Raw genomic sequence first — 14869 nt, 5'->3', positions numbered from 1 at the left:
ATTTTGTAAAAACTATCTTAGAATGACAGTTTTCTAAGATGACTATCAAGAAATCGTTTTTGAATGACACCATTTTTAGATGGTTTTCATGAACCGTCATGAAATAGTAGTTTCCAAGATGATTTTACAAAAATATCACTGCGTTATATACTAAGACGGTCTTTGGGAACCATCATTGAAAGCGTGCCATGAAAAACTATTTTTTTAGTAGTGCAATGTCAGTCCAATGAATTTTTCACCCTGATAATATAAAAAAATTAAAAAATTATCTAAATAATACAACCCAAAAGTTATTTACACAAATGATACAAATCACTATTCAAGGTAAGAAATCGGTTTGGGGGAACCGATTTCTCACCTTCATTTTTTTTTTCATCTTTAGGTTGTGAAATCGGTTCCCCAAGAAGCAATGTCGTAAGGCATATTTTTAAAAACATAGTTCAATTTTTTTTTTCATTTTTTATTTATTTGAGTTTTTTTGTTTTTTAAAATTGTTTTCTATTTTGTTTGTTACAGTTTTTTTTATAAAAAAAATAATTGATTTTATGTTTTAATTTTTTTAGTTTACTAATTTATATCTATTAATTTATAAAAAATATAATTTATCTAGACTTATATAAAAACTTGAATATAAAATATATTTTAAAATTGATTAATAGACCAGGTTAAACTTTTAAATAGATTAAATCGAAGCTAAAAATAAAATCTATAACCGATAATAGATCAAACTCAATCCTTACATTTTTTACATACTTATTAACAATTTTTTTTTACATGTTTCTTTTCTTATTATATCATAAATCCTATAAAACTTATATTTTTTATAATAATTATTTTTTCTCTCTCTCCCTAGACGTCTAATAATAACATTGTGAATGCTCATTAAATATTTTTTCCTATCAAATAATAATCACTTATCATATTTATACATATCAAATGTTTTGAATTCCTGAGAAGAGAATAACATTGAATAAACTTTTAAAAATCACTTTTTAAATTAGAAAAATATTTAAGTTAATGATAAAATAAATTTTATTTTATTTTCAAATTTTAATTTAATAAAACATTTAGGTTATTAAAAATAAGTGGAAAAAATATAAATGATAATAAAAAGAGAAAGAGAATGTAGCAAAGAAGTAAAAGAGGATTAAAAATATAGCAATAAGTTGAACTGAACTAAAATATTTAAATTTGAATTAATACAACAAAAATTTATAACTACAAACAATATGACATACATTCAATGTTGTTGGCTTGAGCCTACATAGTGAAGGCAATTTTTCTTTGAATGACCTGGAATGCACATGGAACACAACTTTGGTTGACCCAATTCTTGGATATCCATTTCGGTGTGGATACAAGAGGAGACAGGACGAACCTTAGTACTTCTTTTCTTTTCTGGGTCGGGGCATATCATTGGCGCATGACACGGTGGCAAATAGGCTTTATTGTGCAATTCTCTAAACAATCTTGTGTAATTCTCTAAACAATCTTGTGTATACGTTGAAGACACTTTCCAACATATACACAAGACTTATGTAGTTTGTGTACTCATAATGAGCATGCTTACAAGCAGCAACAACATAAGAACAAGACATGTGTAATTTTTGGAATTTGCCACTGTGATACCACCTTTCATCCAGTTTGATCGTGAAATCTTCAGCTGGGCAAACCTCTCTCTCGAGTTTATTGTCTCTTGGACCAAGAATCATGTGTCACGTCGATGAACTCAAGAACAATGTGCATGTTTTCATTTTTCTATGTGTTTTCTTTGATGGCCTTGTTTAGTACTTCTGTATAAACTTGGCTGATGCGAGCATTGTTGCGGCTTCTCTTCCTCTCTTGTTGAACAATGCATAATACACCTTACATGTGTTGATTTTACTAGTGCATTTATTGGTAAATTTCTTGATTTTTTGAGTACCAAATTAATCCACTAAACATGATTAGTGGTCATGTGCCCCCATCTTCGGCCAGCATCCAATGCGAGACTCCATTTTTTTGTGGAATCTTGTTGAGCCAATTAATTGGTTGGTCAACATTTGCTTCTTCCCTCAGAATGTTGTAGAAGTGATTGAACGTAGGTTCCATCCTTTCATATGCTAAGTAGTTATAAACATACAATTTCAATATTGTGAATAATACAAAATGAAGTGAGATTTAATATGAAGCGGAAGAAGTTTGGCACTCACCCATATTGGGGTTGTTCTTGTACCTCCTCATGTAATTTTGTGCAATGTGTCGAATACAAAACACATGAACAAAATTTTGTGTCGTCCATCCACTATCACATCTTAAGTATGTAATTTTGATTGACTCGTGTCTGTCTGAAATCAAACATAGACCATTTTGTAGGGTAACATGCCTTTTTAGATTTTGGAGGAAGAACAACCATGCTCCTACTGATTCACTCTCGACAACAACAAAGACTATTGGAAAGATTTTATTGTTTTCATCAATCCCACCGACCAAATAAACGACCTAGATATCACTAAATAAATTGTGTTACTATTAGATTTTTTTCTATAAATACAATGCATGTATTATCATGATATACACTAAATCACAAACTCACTTTCTCTTGTTCTCATATATCCCTCTCTAACTTCTTGTTGACGTTAGCACCAAAGCCTAAACCATGACATCTACAACTATTCCTCTTCTTTGGAAACAATACCTTCATAGATCTGGAGAAGTATGTAATACATTTTGTTTAATTGAATGTTAATTATGCTATGATTCAGAAATGCTGATGTTGTTATTATTTTGGATTCTTTAGGTAACAAACGATGTAATCTAGCCATATGCTCAGGCAATGCCCTCTCCGAATCCCATAATTGAACCTTTGTTGGTTCAAGCAAGGTTTTCAGATGTTACAAAGCTCGGGAAAGTTAAAATTGGCAATGTTTTAATGACTACTTTGGTTGAAAGGTGGAGACCTGAGTCACACATGTTTCATCTTCATGTTGGTGAATGCACAATCACCTTAGAAGATGTTGCTCTTCAACTTTGTTTACACGTTGATGATGGACCAATTATTGGTCCAACATATTATGATTGGGAACAAATGTGCGTAGAATATATAGGTGTTGTTCCTTCAGAGAATGCACTGGTGGGATCAACACTTAAACTAAAATGGTTAAAAGAACACATGTTAACTCTCCCAGTAGAGCACACACCACAACAACTAACAGCCCATTGTAGGGCATGCATTTTAGGTTTGATTGGTGTGGTGTTGATGCCAGACAAGTCAAGAATAGAGTTCACCTGATGTATCTACTCCTGTTAGCAGATCTTGATCGGGTTGGTCAATACAACTAGAATTCAACATCTTTAGCACATTTGTAGAGAAAAATGTGTAAGGCTATTTATCCCACATCCAAAAAAATGGGAGGATGTACATTGTTGTTATAGTCTTGGGCATGGTATTGCATGTCATTCATTCAACCAAGGGTCGAGTGTCGGCTGTCATACCCACTTGTAAATAGGTAAACAAAAAATTCTCACTCAAACAAAGTTAATTATTTGGTAATGTATTGGACACTAACATATCACATTTCACTAGATGGAGCAGCAGAGGCCTATGATTTTCTGGAATCCCACGAGATGATGTCATGGGCTACAGGTCAAGATTCAAAAACATATGTAATGAAGAGGTTGAACCCTTTTTTTATTTATTTATTAAAACTTCAATTTCATTGTTTTTAAAATTACCAACGTAGATTAATTTTTCAATTCCCTTGGATGCCTTACAGAGGTTTTGAGTCATTTCTAATAGAAAATGCATACAAGGATTCCCAAATATAGAGTGTTTTGTGTTATGTTTTCCAGGTGTAGTATGACATCAAACTAACAGGTTCATGCTCCAATTTGAATTTTGTCAAGAAATACTAGATCCACCTTATAATTTTGACAAAGTCCATCATACTGACATGAGAAACATAGTGACACAAATTAGATAGAGGAACATCAACAATGGATTGCAATTTGGAAGGAAAGATGCATACATGTTTAATCAGACAACCAATTCTAGGAAAGATTGAACATATGAGCTTTGTACCGAAATTTTTTTAAATTTTCCTAACATGGTTTGTAGCTTATTCAAGCATTGTTGTCAAACCTCATTCAGCTCCAGACATGGAAACGGAACAACATTCTCCACACCAAAGTCCACTAGTGGTTGCCAACATGCATGATGAAGGACTAACATCACATGCTCAATCATATGAATTCATGCCACAACATCATCATCATCAAGAAGATTATAGGTACAATTTGCAGTTCTTCAGTGCAAGCAAAGAAGACTTTATGAGAAATCTCATGGGTGCAAATCTTCGAACACCAGAGTCTCCTTATGCGTACTTGCAAAATATGCTTGTATCTTTGTTTGCATCCTTTCACTAAAGTATTGCTGACAGTTCTTCTATTAATAACTTTGTCTAGGAAGAACAATCTGTTGTTCCTGATGAACAAGTTGAACTACAACAACACGAATGAGAACATCGACAACTGACAACAAACAGGTAACCACCCAGATGTGAAACTGGTGGACATAGATGACATTAATTGCATGCCCTTTTTAATTATGTCCTATTATTTTCATTGTCAGTTTTCCCTTGTTGATCGAATGAATAGTAAATAATGCATTAATTGACCGGACATTCATTTTTTTGAGACAATTTGACCCCATGTTGCTTTTCCCCATACGATTTGACCTCACATTGTTTGTTTCGAGACGATGTGATTGCACAATGCTTTCTACAAGATGATTTGTTTAAATATTATTTTTTTAATAACACAAATCAAACACAATTAATTAAGATTCAATTTAAACCATTTATATTATTGCAAACCATTTATATTAAATAAAAAAATTACGGTCTAGGTCATTATTATAGGCTTATAACAAAAAATTATCAGCAATAATCCTATAATTATTTATCATACAATTAAATGATAAATAATTCTATTTTCCTATTATTTATTAAATAATCCTATTTTTATTATAGCCTATAATTACCAAGCATGCTTTATAATATGTAATTAAATGATAAATAAATTTATTATCCTATTATTTATCAAATAATCCTATTTTTATTATAGCCTATAATTATTAAGCATGATTTACCATATATAATTATTACAAAATTTTGTTAAAAAAAAGATGTGATATAGGCTAAGTCATCTCATTTAATGGCCTAACTTATTTCTATATTTATTTACTGAAAATAATAATAATAACATTCAATTATGGATTATATTGATCCATAATCATCAAATGTTTTTAACATAGTTAGAATTTTAATCAACTTTCATAAGATTCATAATCAAATTTTTAATTTAAAAAAGAGTTAAATATGTTTTTAGTTTTTATAATTTAATTTTTATTTTTAATACTTGTAAGTTTTATTAGTGTTATTTTTTTCATCCTTATAATATCTTGTATAACGTTTTTTCATTATTTAAAATGTTATTTAAAGTATCTTAAGGACTAAAAGTAAAACAAGCATAATTTATAAGAATTGAAAATAAAAAAATTATAAAAGTAAAAAATAAAAAAAGTAAGAACTAAAAATATATTTAAACATTTAACAAATTTAATATAATTTGATTACATATCTCATAAAAATAAAAATAAAAAATCACTGTTCCCGGATCTACAATAATCTTCCTCCCTACTTTTGCGGTACAAGGGGGGAACTCTAGCCGCACAAAATGATTCAAATCTTGATCGTGCTACCTACGTAATGTGGAGTAATGTGGATAAAGCCGCAAATAAAAGATGGGCAACAACATTATGAAAGATGGGTGAGATTGTACACGTGTCAAATTAACAGGACGGTGGTGTTTTGTTCTATGTCACGCAACCCTACACTATATATGTTCCCATCTCACAACTCGTAATTAACCCTTATCTATATCTTCTTATAGCTTCATCCCAAAAAGCTCTTTTCCTTCTAAATTTGATTCCTTAGTTCAGCATTCTATTATTATATATGGCTTCTTCACCTTCCTCAGAAAACAAAAACCTAGAGGGTAAGGGTATATATGTATGCCCCAAATTATCCTTCTATTAATTTTAAAGTAGTTTGGTCTCTACCATTTCCACTTACTGACTTACATGTTTCAACCAATGGATATATGTTTTCTTTTTTTCTTTTTTAATGATAAATTTTAGTTGTTAATTAATTGTTAATTTTTTTATTAGCGAGGAAACTAAATTCATTATCTTTTCCTTCTTTTTTCCTCTTTTAACTACTCAACCAACTTTATAACTGTTAATGAACATATATTTGCAGGAGTAGCTGGTGGTGCCGGAGAGAAACCCATTCCACTTGGTGAGAACGTTCTGCAGAAGCATGCTGCATTCTTTGACTTGAATAAAGATGGTGTCATCTACCCATGGGAGACTTTTAAAGGTTTGTAGTGTCTTTCCTTAATTTCCCTTTAATGTAATCAATTTTCCTTCTTATGTTACGCGAATCTGGTTAAGTTACTCTGTAAAATGAATAAATAAGATGTACCTTAAACTTAAAGTCTCGTTGCACATCTGGTTGAGTCTTAATTTAGTTATAACTTTGATTCAATTATCAGATTGGATTATCAGATTTCTTTTTATATTAAAAAAATCAGATTATTTTTTTTATGATAATAATATTGATATCAAATAATTCTGTTGAAATTGGTGATCAATTTTTGTTTGAAGACGGTAAAAGTACAAGATAGATATTTTATTCTCAATACCATTTATTCTATACCCAAGCAGGGCCTGTCCAAAAGATTGGTAAGCTAAAGTGAGCTTTGAAATGAGGTTTTTTGGTTGAATTTTTTTTTTCTAAACTAATAAAATATTTAATAAAATTATTTATATTTTATTTAAAATTAATAACAATTAATATGTAGGAGAGAGAGTAAAACGAAGAAAAAAAAATATTTGAGACGTTTTGTGTACATGCAGGATAATCACAAGATCTCATGTATAATAGCGGAATGTTACCACTGAACTGCGTGACCCTTGATAGTATGCTTAATATATATATATTAGCAGTAAAGATTTTTTTTGGACCTAAAGTAAGGGCTTGGCCGCTTTATTTTTGGGTTGGCCCTGTACCCAAAAGTCATCAAGATTTAATTTTTGAATCACAACATTACTAACTATCTACCTTATTATTATAAGCAAGAAAGGGAGCAATTAAAAAAATCAGAAAACAATCAAGTTGGTTTTTATGGAAGCTCTTGTCGTTTTTATGGTTACCTTTTGACTAAGTGCAGGGTTGCGTGAAATCGGGACTGGGGTTTTGCTGTCCGTTGGAGGTGCTATTTTCATCAATGTGTTTCTCAGTCAGAGTACTCGTCCCGTAACTCTCTTTATCCCCATAAAAACTCTTTTTTTTTTTTTTTACATTATTAATTTGTCTGTTTTAGTATGAGTGATTTCTCCTCTTATTTTTCAATTAATCTAATTTTTGTTGGTTTCTGGCGTACATGGTAGCATATAATATATTTTTAAAAAATGGAAATAGTATGTTCTTTAGATTTTCCTTTTAAAATATAATTAACTCACACCGAAGTGATATTTCACTCAATCGAAAAAGGAAAAAAATGTCAAATGATGTATTATTTAAATTTAAATATCTTTTTCGTTGTTATAATTTAGTATTTTTTTATTTTTTTCATAAAACAAATCATTTTAGTTCTGGTAAAATTAATTTATTTTGTATTTCATCCTTAAAAATACTATCATTTTTTCATTATTTAAAATATTTTTTTACAATTTAAAACACTATCTAAAGTTCTTTAAATATGAAAAATAAAACAAATACATTTCACTAGTACTAAAATGAAAAATATAAATTTGTAAAACAAAAATTTAAAAACACTAAATTGTATGGAAAAAAATATATTTAAACATGTTATTTAAATTAAATTTCCTCTACTTTCCAGTTTCCCGTCACGATTGATTTTATCGTGAAATACAAGGAAAAAGAAAAGACATTTGATCATGAACGGTAGAGTGACAAATTTGATTCCATCACATTTTACAAACGGATGCCCATAAAATATCTTATCCTTCTTTTAGGTTACACAAAATATCTTATCCTTCTGCCAAAAGTTATTATCCCCAAAAAAGAAATTGTGGCAATTAAATACATTGTCTGATAATTATATTTTTCACTTATTTGACGCATTTGTTTCCACAGATTGGCCTGTACCCCGAGAAAAAACGAGAAACACCAAAAGGCATATACAGTTATACACCATACACAATTGTATTTTGTATAAAAAAATGTATAATAAAGAGAGTAGCAGAAAGAAAAAAAAGATAGAAAACTATGTGATAAAATAATAAATGTAATACAGAGAAATAATAAGTGTAATAAACTAATTATTAATGCAATAACTTGTTTGTTTTTAAAATACTACTAATTAAAATAAATTGCTCAAAAAATTTGTATTCTTTGATAAGTCGTTTGTTTTTGAAATAAAGTGCACTTATCAAGTTCTCGTGGTGTGTAGGGAAAGTTTCCATCTATACTTTTTCCAATTGAAATTAAAAATATCCAACGCGGCAAACACGGCAGTGACACTGGAGTCTACGATACTGAAGGAAGGTAGTTGTTCAAATATTTCTTTTTTCATATCTTTATTGCTTTCATTTTAGTCATCTAATTAATTATAAAACATTTGTGTTACATATTTATTTTCAATGTCATTGATAAATCTTTCTTACATAGTGTACTTTATGATAAATCTTTTAGGTTTGTACCTTCAAAATTTGAAGAAATTTTTAACAAGCATGCACATACACATCCAAATGCTTTGACATATGATGAGTTAACGGAGATGATAAAGGCAAATAGAGAGCCTAAAGATTTCTCAGGAAGGTAGGTTTTGTCAAATCTTTGACATGAAATCACATTTTTTTCATTGTATGTTAACTAAAATTTAATATATATTTTTTACTAATTGATAATATTTTGTAACGATGATGCACAGGATTGGTAGTGTGGTTGAATGGAAAATTCTTTACAAACTTGCTAAAGATAAGAGTGGATTACTGCAGAAAGAAACAATCCGAGGTGTTTACGATGGAAGTTTATTTGAACAACTGAAAAAACAACACTCTTCAGGCAAAGAGAAGTAGTAATATTTTTCAGACACGTATGTGAAAAGAAGAAGTTACTTGTCGATCTCAGCAAAATTGGTTATTTTTATGAATTTATATGCTAGTAAGTTAGTCACAATATTCAAAGTGTCTGTTTATTTTTATGTTCGTCAATAATGTATATGTCAAGTCAAACTTATGTGTCATCTATCATGTTTGAATTCATCCGAAAATCACGTATACAGTAAAATAAAGAATACAATTTTATAATAAGTTCACTGATGTTTCTATACGGATTCCCTTTTTGAGATTAAACATTGATATATAGAACTCATTCCTTCCATAGTCAAGAACAGAAAGCTGTCCTGTGAAGAAAGTTTGTCCAAACTTATATATGCTACTTTCGTTTAACATATATTTATGAGCTACTAAATTAATTAACACAACAACAACCAATAAATGGTTGGTGAGTAGGATGAACAAGAGATACTTCTTGCAATCATATATAAAAACAAGCATTAAATACATTTTTCATTTAATTTAATGTTTTTTATATTTTTGTTCTTGTAATTTTTTTAGTACTTGTTTGTTTTATTTTTTTATTCTTAAAGTGTTTTATATAACATTTTTTTTACTATTTAAATTTTTTTTATCGTTTAAAATGTTATCTAGAGTATTTTAATGAAGAAAAACAAAATAAACAAATTTTAGAAGGATTAAAACGAGAAAAAGATAAAAATTACAAGGACAAAAAGAAAAAAAACATTAAAATATAAAAATAAAATATATTTAAACCTTAAAATAATTCATAATTACGCACTCAGTTCTTTTAATAATACCTAATTAGCTAATTCATCAATATACTAATACGTCAATACCTCAAGTGACCGGATGACTCGAAATGAGCACTTCAGACTCAATGTCCTTCATTTCAAACCCACATAGTCTTCAAAAACTAATTCATCAATATTAAATCTCCAAAAAAAAAAACATCAATATTCATGAGTAGACATTTTAAATCAGTTAATTCGTGTAAAAAAACAAATCAAACTTCTAATTTAGTTTCTATGAACAGGAGGAAGTAACTATATATTATCAACTAATTAAAATTAATAGTTTTTACTTTTTATTACAAATTGTGGAGGAGATGTTAGCTGAGTTAAATGGTTAAGAGAGTTAAATAGTCAAGAGAGATTGGTTTAAGCAAGGTTCGGTAAAAAAGGTGGGGGAGGGGAGGGACACTTTATTGGAGGTGGCTGCGGTTTCGCAAAGAAAGGAATTACTTATCCGCTATCATCTTGGATAAGTAATCCGATTCAATGCATAGTCAGCACACTAAGAAGATAGTGAACATTGGTCCCATGAGAACCTTTCGCCGGAAATTTAAATTTTGGGTGTTTAAAACTATCATAAACTATATTTCTAAAATTGTCAAAAAAAACACATTGTTAATCATGTTATTAGCAAATTTTTTAACCACATCAACTTTTTGATGACTAAAATAACTTTTTTTCAAGAAGGATTAAGACAATTAACTTTTAAATTTAAGAACTTAAAAGATCACATTTAAATTTATGAGATTAAAAATCACTTTTAAATTTAGTGAATTAAAATATTACTTTTAAATGTAAGGGAACAAAAAAAAAAAAACTAGACCCATATTTGATGGGAAAAAATATTTAAGTTTTATTTAAATTTGCTTGTTATGAAGAATATGCATATGATGTATACCAAACATTGCCCTCATCCATAGGAGCGTTTTACGGTGGACCTCTAAATAGGTGGTTCACCTGTGCGCCTGTTTTTTTCAATTTGAAATGTCAATTTTAACCTCTTTCCTTAATGACCGTTGGATCTTATTTTATAGAATTGGATGATTGAGATATGGGAAGCCCAGTCAAAAAAAAAAAATATACTGTAAAAAAAAAACAACATGACAATTTTGGCCCCATACTGATGCAATCCTACCCCCAAGGGCATTGGATAAAAGACTCCAAAAAGATTAGGCCAGAGATACAAGAGAAGGTTCTAAGTTCTAACATTCTCGTGAGCCTTAGGGTAGATTTTGGGCTTATGGGCAAAGTATGAGCCCACTTATCAGCTGTTGCTAGGGGCACCCAGCAAAATTGCTGGTGCACCCAGCAATTCAATGAAGTACCGAAAATACCCTCCGTTTAAAAAATAAAAGTAACGTAATAAAAAAAAGCTTGTTCTTCCGTGATAGCTTTCTTCTTCACCTTGCTTCCGCACTTGTTTCTTCCCCGTGCACCCAGCAATCTCCATTCGTGCTTGTTCTTCCTCCTCGCCCTCATTGAGCTTCTTCCTCCTCGCCCTCATTTCGTTCTGAATTTGAAATTTGGAGAAGCTGTTGTTCATGTCCTCCATTGAAGTTCACATCCTCCATTGAAGTTGTTGTTCATGTTCTCCGCCATCAAGGTTAGTCTTCTAACCTCCTCGTAACTGTTTCAATGGCGTTAATGGTGTAAATGGCTGTAGGAACCTTAGGATAGACGACATTAATGGCTGGAGGTTGAAGATGAATGTTCTTTCGCAAGAAGAACCTTCTTCCGCGCGTAGGAAAGGGGCTTCTGGAACTCCCGCGGAAGAAGTGTGGAAGGTTCTTCCGCGGATTCCTACGGAAGAAGCTTCTGAAGGATCTTCCGCGTGATCCAACGGAAGAAGGTTCTGCAAGATCTTCTGCGTGATCCAGCGGAAGAACCTTGTCTTCCGCGGACCCGCGGAAGATCCTGCAGAACCTTCTTCCGCAGGCTACATTTTGTTGTCGCGGAAGAACCTGCTGAAGCTTCTTCCGCAGGCTACATTTTATTCTCGCGGAAGATCCTGCGGACGTTCTTCCGCGGATCATGTTTTGCTGTGTATTTTGATTTTTTTGCTTTTTTTTTTAGATTATACCTGAATTTGTTCATATTATTAGGTAGTTTGTGCTATTTAGTTGCTATTAAAAATCATGTTTGTATGTAAAATGAAATTATATTTGGTGTGATTTATATATGCATTAGGATGTCTAAATTGAAGTGTTAGGATGTCTAAATTAAAATTATATTTGGTGTGATTTATATATGCATTAGGAAGTAACTATGTGATTTTAGCATAGTAATAGCCATCATTTTAAATAAAATATAGTTGAATTATTATTATTTTTTATCATAAATATTTCACATGATAATAGTCTGAAAAATTTCTTAATTTTTAATTTTAATTAATTCATAAATAAAGATAATTATAACTTAATAAATAAGTTATCGATAAAATGTAACAATCTAAGCATTTTGATGAGACTCATTTAAGCACCTAAGCAGAGTTACTTCATTTGTAATGACAAAGCTTTGTTACCAATTATTTGAATATTTAATTTGACCGAAAAAAATAAATGTTCTTCATGATTTCAGATCATGGTTAGAACACGAGGTTTAGGTCGTGCGTTAGAAGCTGGTAGAGGTAGAGGCATTAGTGAGGATACGCATGAGGCTGATGTTCCTCTGCGTTGCAGACCTACTGCTTCAGCACGTAGGCAACTAGTTCGTCTGTGTGAGGACGTGACAGAGAGACCTGAGGATGTGCCTCAGTTTCATGAGGATGTTCCTCATGTGTATGATGCCACCCCAGAGATGACAGGCGCCGCCGATGCTGTTCAGACAGAGGGAGTGACTACTGATGGGAGCTTAGGGTCACCTGCTACAGATGAGGGTTTCCCCAGTGGACCACGCGACCCATCGATTTTGACCGATTTTGGTGAGCATGTCGCACACATGGAGTGGACAGGTACGTTGTTTTTAATGTTGACTAATTACATAAAAATTATTTGTAGTTGGATTATTTTTTATATACACATTATTGTAAATTTTTATTCAATTTAGGAACGACCCGATTTGAAGTTGATCTCCCACGGTAGAAAAGTAGATAAAATTGGGAGACCAGCACCTGAGATCGAAGGGTTGATTGCTGGCACCAGATTGAGTCCACTGATTAGGTGTTCTGTTATCCCCACTGATCCTGGACTCATATCCGCCTTCGTCGAGAGGTGGCATCGCGAGACTAGCACGTTCCACCTGCCAGTAGGCGAGTTGACGATCACGTTGGATGACATGACGTCACTCCTACACCTTCCCATCACTGGCGCGCTGCATACGTTCGAGCCGCTTGTTACTTCAGACGCCATTGGTCTACTGACTGAGCTTCTTGAGGTCAGTCATGAGGAGGCTACATTTGAGACCCGACAGGCTGGTGGGCCTCATGTCCGGTTGGGGTGGCTTCGAGACTTGTATCAGAGCCAGTGCAAGACCAGACGATGGGTTGTAGCAGCCCGCATGTATCTGCTCCACTTGGTGGGTTGTACTCTTTTCGCCAACAAGAGTTCAACCCATGTACATGTCGTGCACCTAGAGGCTTTCAGGGACCTGGCCCAGGCAGGGGATTCGCCTGGGGGCGGCTGCATTAGTCCACATGTACGACCATCTGAATGATGCGTCGCAGGCCTCTACACGGCAGCTGGACAGTTATATTACACTTCTCCAGGTACGTATTATCACTGATAATTTAAATTGAAGTAGCATTGAATCTCTTTTTTTTGTATTGATGTTGACTATGTCTTTGTAGTGCTGGATATATGAGCACTTTCCTACAGTGCATACATCCGTCGTTTATGATGAGGGGAGCCCACGGGCCTGCAGGTGGCTTACGGGTAAGGCTCATATGACGGGGATCAAGGGAGCCCCGTATCGGAGACGTTTGGATGCCCTGAGTGTGACTGACGTGTGCTGGATGCCCTATGGTGAGCACCGGCGAGTCAGGGCCTTTGACTTGATATCGTCGTACACCAACCAGCTCAGATGGGGTCAGATTGTGGTGTACGTTCGACCTGAGCGGGTTCTTCGACAGTTTGGCTACCTTCAGACGGTCCCTCCACCGCCGATTTGTGATTCTTTGACGGGTGACGATATAGATGACCGGTGGCTGAATTTTCCAAACCATTTGGTGCCTTCAGGGGAGCTCTGTGTAGTTCCTGGACAAGTGGCGGCAGACTACATGGAGTGGTTTTTTCGGATATCGCACCCATTCGTCACGCGGACCGAGGAGACTGGTGCGCCGAGACATCCGCCTCCCCCTCATCATGAGGAGTTCATCGAGCCATCCATCCCCGAGGTTTCAGTCGCGACCGATCTCTCTACGCATTCAGTGGTAAGCATAACTTCTGTAGTTTTTCATAATTTAAATTTTTTTAAAATGTGATACTGACTTTGTTATTTTGACTGTGACAGGTTCATTGCGAAGGATGTCAGGGGATGACTCAGGATTTAGGAGCGATTGCTGAGGATTTGGAGCGGGCCATCAACCTCAGGATGGTCATTGAGGGCACTGACTTACATGACATCATGACTCGTTGTCTGAGGAGAGCTAGAGGTGACACTGCAAATGGAAGTCTTAGGCCGTGCCAGAGACGCCGCATAGATTAGGATTTATATTTTTATTGTACTTAAATTATTAATTTTTGTATTTGTTTATGTATGTCATAAAACACATTTACTGACATCATTTATGATTTTTGTTTGTCTCTCTATAAATATATGGTTTGAAATTTAAATATAAACCACACACATGAGTCACATTTATAATGACATTTGAATATATAAAATAAAGAAGATAAAATAATTTGTAATTTAAATGTTAACATTTATAACTATTATGAAATTATATATTTTAACCATATATATACGTACACTAAAGAATAAAAAAAATTGGTTT

General features: G+C 32.8%; 3 protein-coding genes across 3 annotated transcripts; all 3 read left to right on the top strand.

Annotated features, from left to right (window-relative positions):
- Positions 1–5888: 5888 nt before the first annotated feature.
- LOC114368915 (probable peroxygenase 5) lies at positions 5889–9398 on the top strand. Its single transcript, XM_028326207.1, has 6 exons — positions 5889–6036; positions 6300–6419; positions 7273–7358; positions 8518–8612; positions 8760–8885; positions 8998–9398. Exons 1-6 carry the CDS (start codon positions 5997–5999, stop codon positions 9143–9145), a joined length of 615 nt encoding a protein of 204 aa, XP_028182008.1. The 5' UTR covers positions 5889–5996; the 3' UTR covers positions 9146–9398.
- A 2244-nt stretch (positions 9399–11642) lies between these two features.
- Positions 11643–13565, top strand: LOC114368311. Its single transcript, XM_028325622.1, has 4 exons — positions 11643–11770; positions 12528–12867; positions 12985–13452; positions 13521–13565. The coding sequence occupies exons 1-4, from the start codon at positions 11643–11645 to the stop codon at positions 13563–13565; spliced, it is 981 nt and encodes a 326-aa protein (XP_028181423.1).
- Positions 13553–14659, top strand: LOC114425832 (protein MAINTENANCE OF MERISTEMS-like). Its single transcript, XM_028392794.1, has 3 exons — positions 13553–13642; positions 13724–14305; positions 14386–14659. The coding sequence occupies exons 1-3, from the start codon at positions 13571–13573 to the stop codon at positions 14578–14580; spliced, it is 849 nt and encodes a 282-aa protein (XP_028248595.1). The 5' UTR covers positions 13553–13570; the 3' UTR covers positions 14581–14659.
- The last annotated feature ends 210 nt before the right edge of the window (positions 14660–14869 follow it).

The sequence above is a fragment of the Glycine soja genome, chromosome 9 (genome assembly GCF_004193775.1).
Source record: "Glycine soja cultivar W05 chromosome 9, ASM419377v2, whole genome shotgun sequence".
NCBI classification, from domain to species: domain Eukaryota; kingdom Viridiplantae; phylum Streptophyta; class Magnoliopsida; order Fabales; family Fabaceae; genus Glycine; species Glycine soja.
Note: the sequence above shows the minus strand (reverse complement) of the source record. Positions and strands in the feature narration are given on the sequence as shown.

Coding starts and splice junctions, on each gene's coding strand:
- LOC114368915 (XM_028326207.1), top strand. CDS start 5,997: ATGGCTTCTTCACCTTCCTCAGAAAACAAAAACCTAGAGG. Junction 6,037..6,299: donor AGAAAACAAAAACCTAGAGG/GTAAGGGTATAT, acceptor ATATATTTGCAG/GAGTAGCTGGTGGTGCCGGA. Junction 6,420..7,272: donor CCCATGGGAGACTTTTAAAG/GTTTGTAGTGTC, acceptor GACTAAGTGCAG/GGTTGCGTGAAATCGGGACT.
- LOC114368311 (XM_028325622.1), top strand. CDS start 11,643: ATGAATGTTCTTTCGCAAGAAGAACCTTCTTCCGCGCGTAGGAAAGGG. Junction 12,868..12,984: donor TGACCGATTTTGGTGAGCAT/GTCGCACACATG, acceptor TATTCAATTTAG/GAACGACCCGATTTGAAGTT. Junction 13,453..13,520: donor GCATGTATCTGCTCCACTTG/GTGGGTTGTACT, acceptor AGAGGCTTTCAG/GGACCTGGCCCAGGCAGGGG.
- LOC114425832 (XM_028392794.1), top strand. CDS start 13,571: ATGTACGACCATCTGAATGATGCGTCGCAGGCCTCTACACGGCAGCTG. Junction 13,643..13,723: donor GTTATATTACACTTCTCCAG/GTACGTATTATC, acceptor ATGTCTTTGTAG/TGCTGGATATATGAGCACTT. Junction 14,306..14,385: donor ATCTCTCTACGCATTCAGTG/GTAAGCATAACT, acceptor TGACTGTGACAG/GTTCATTGCGAAGGATGTCA.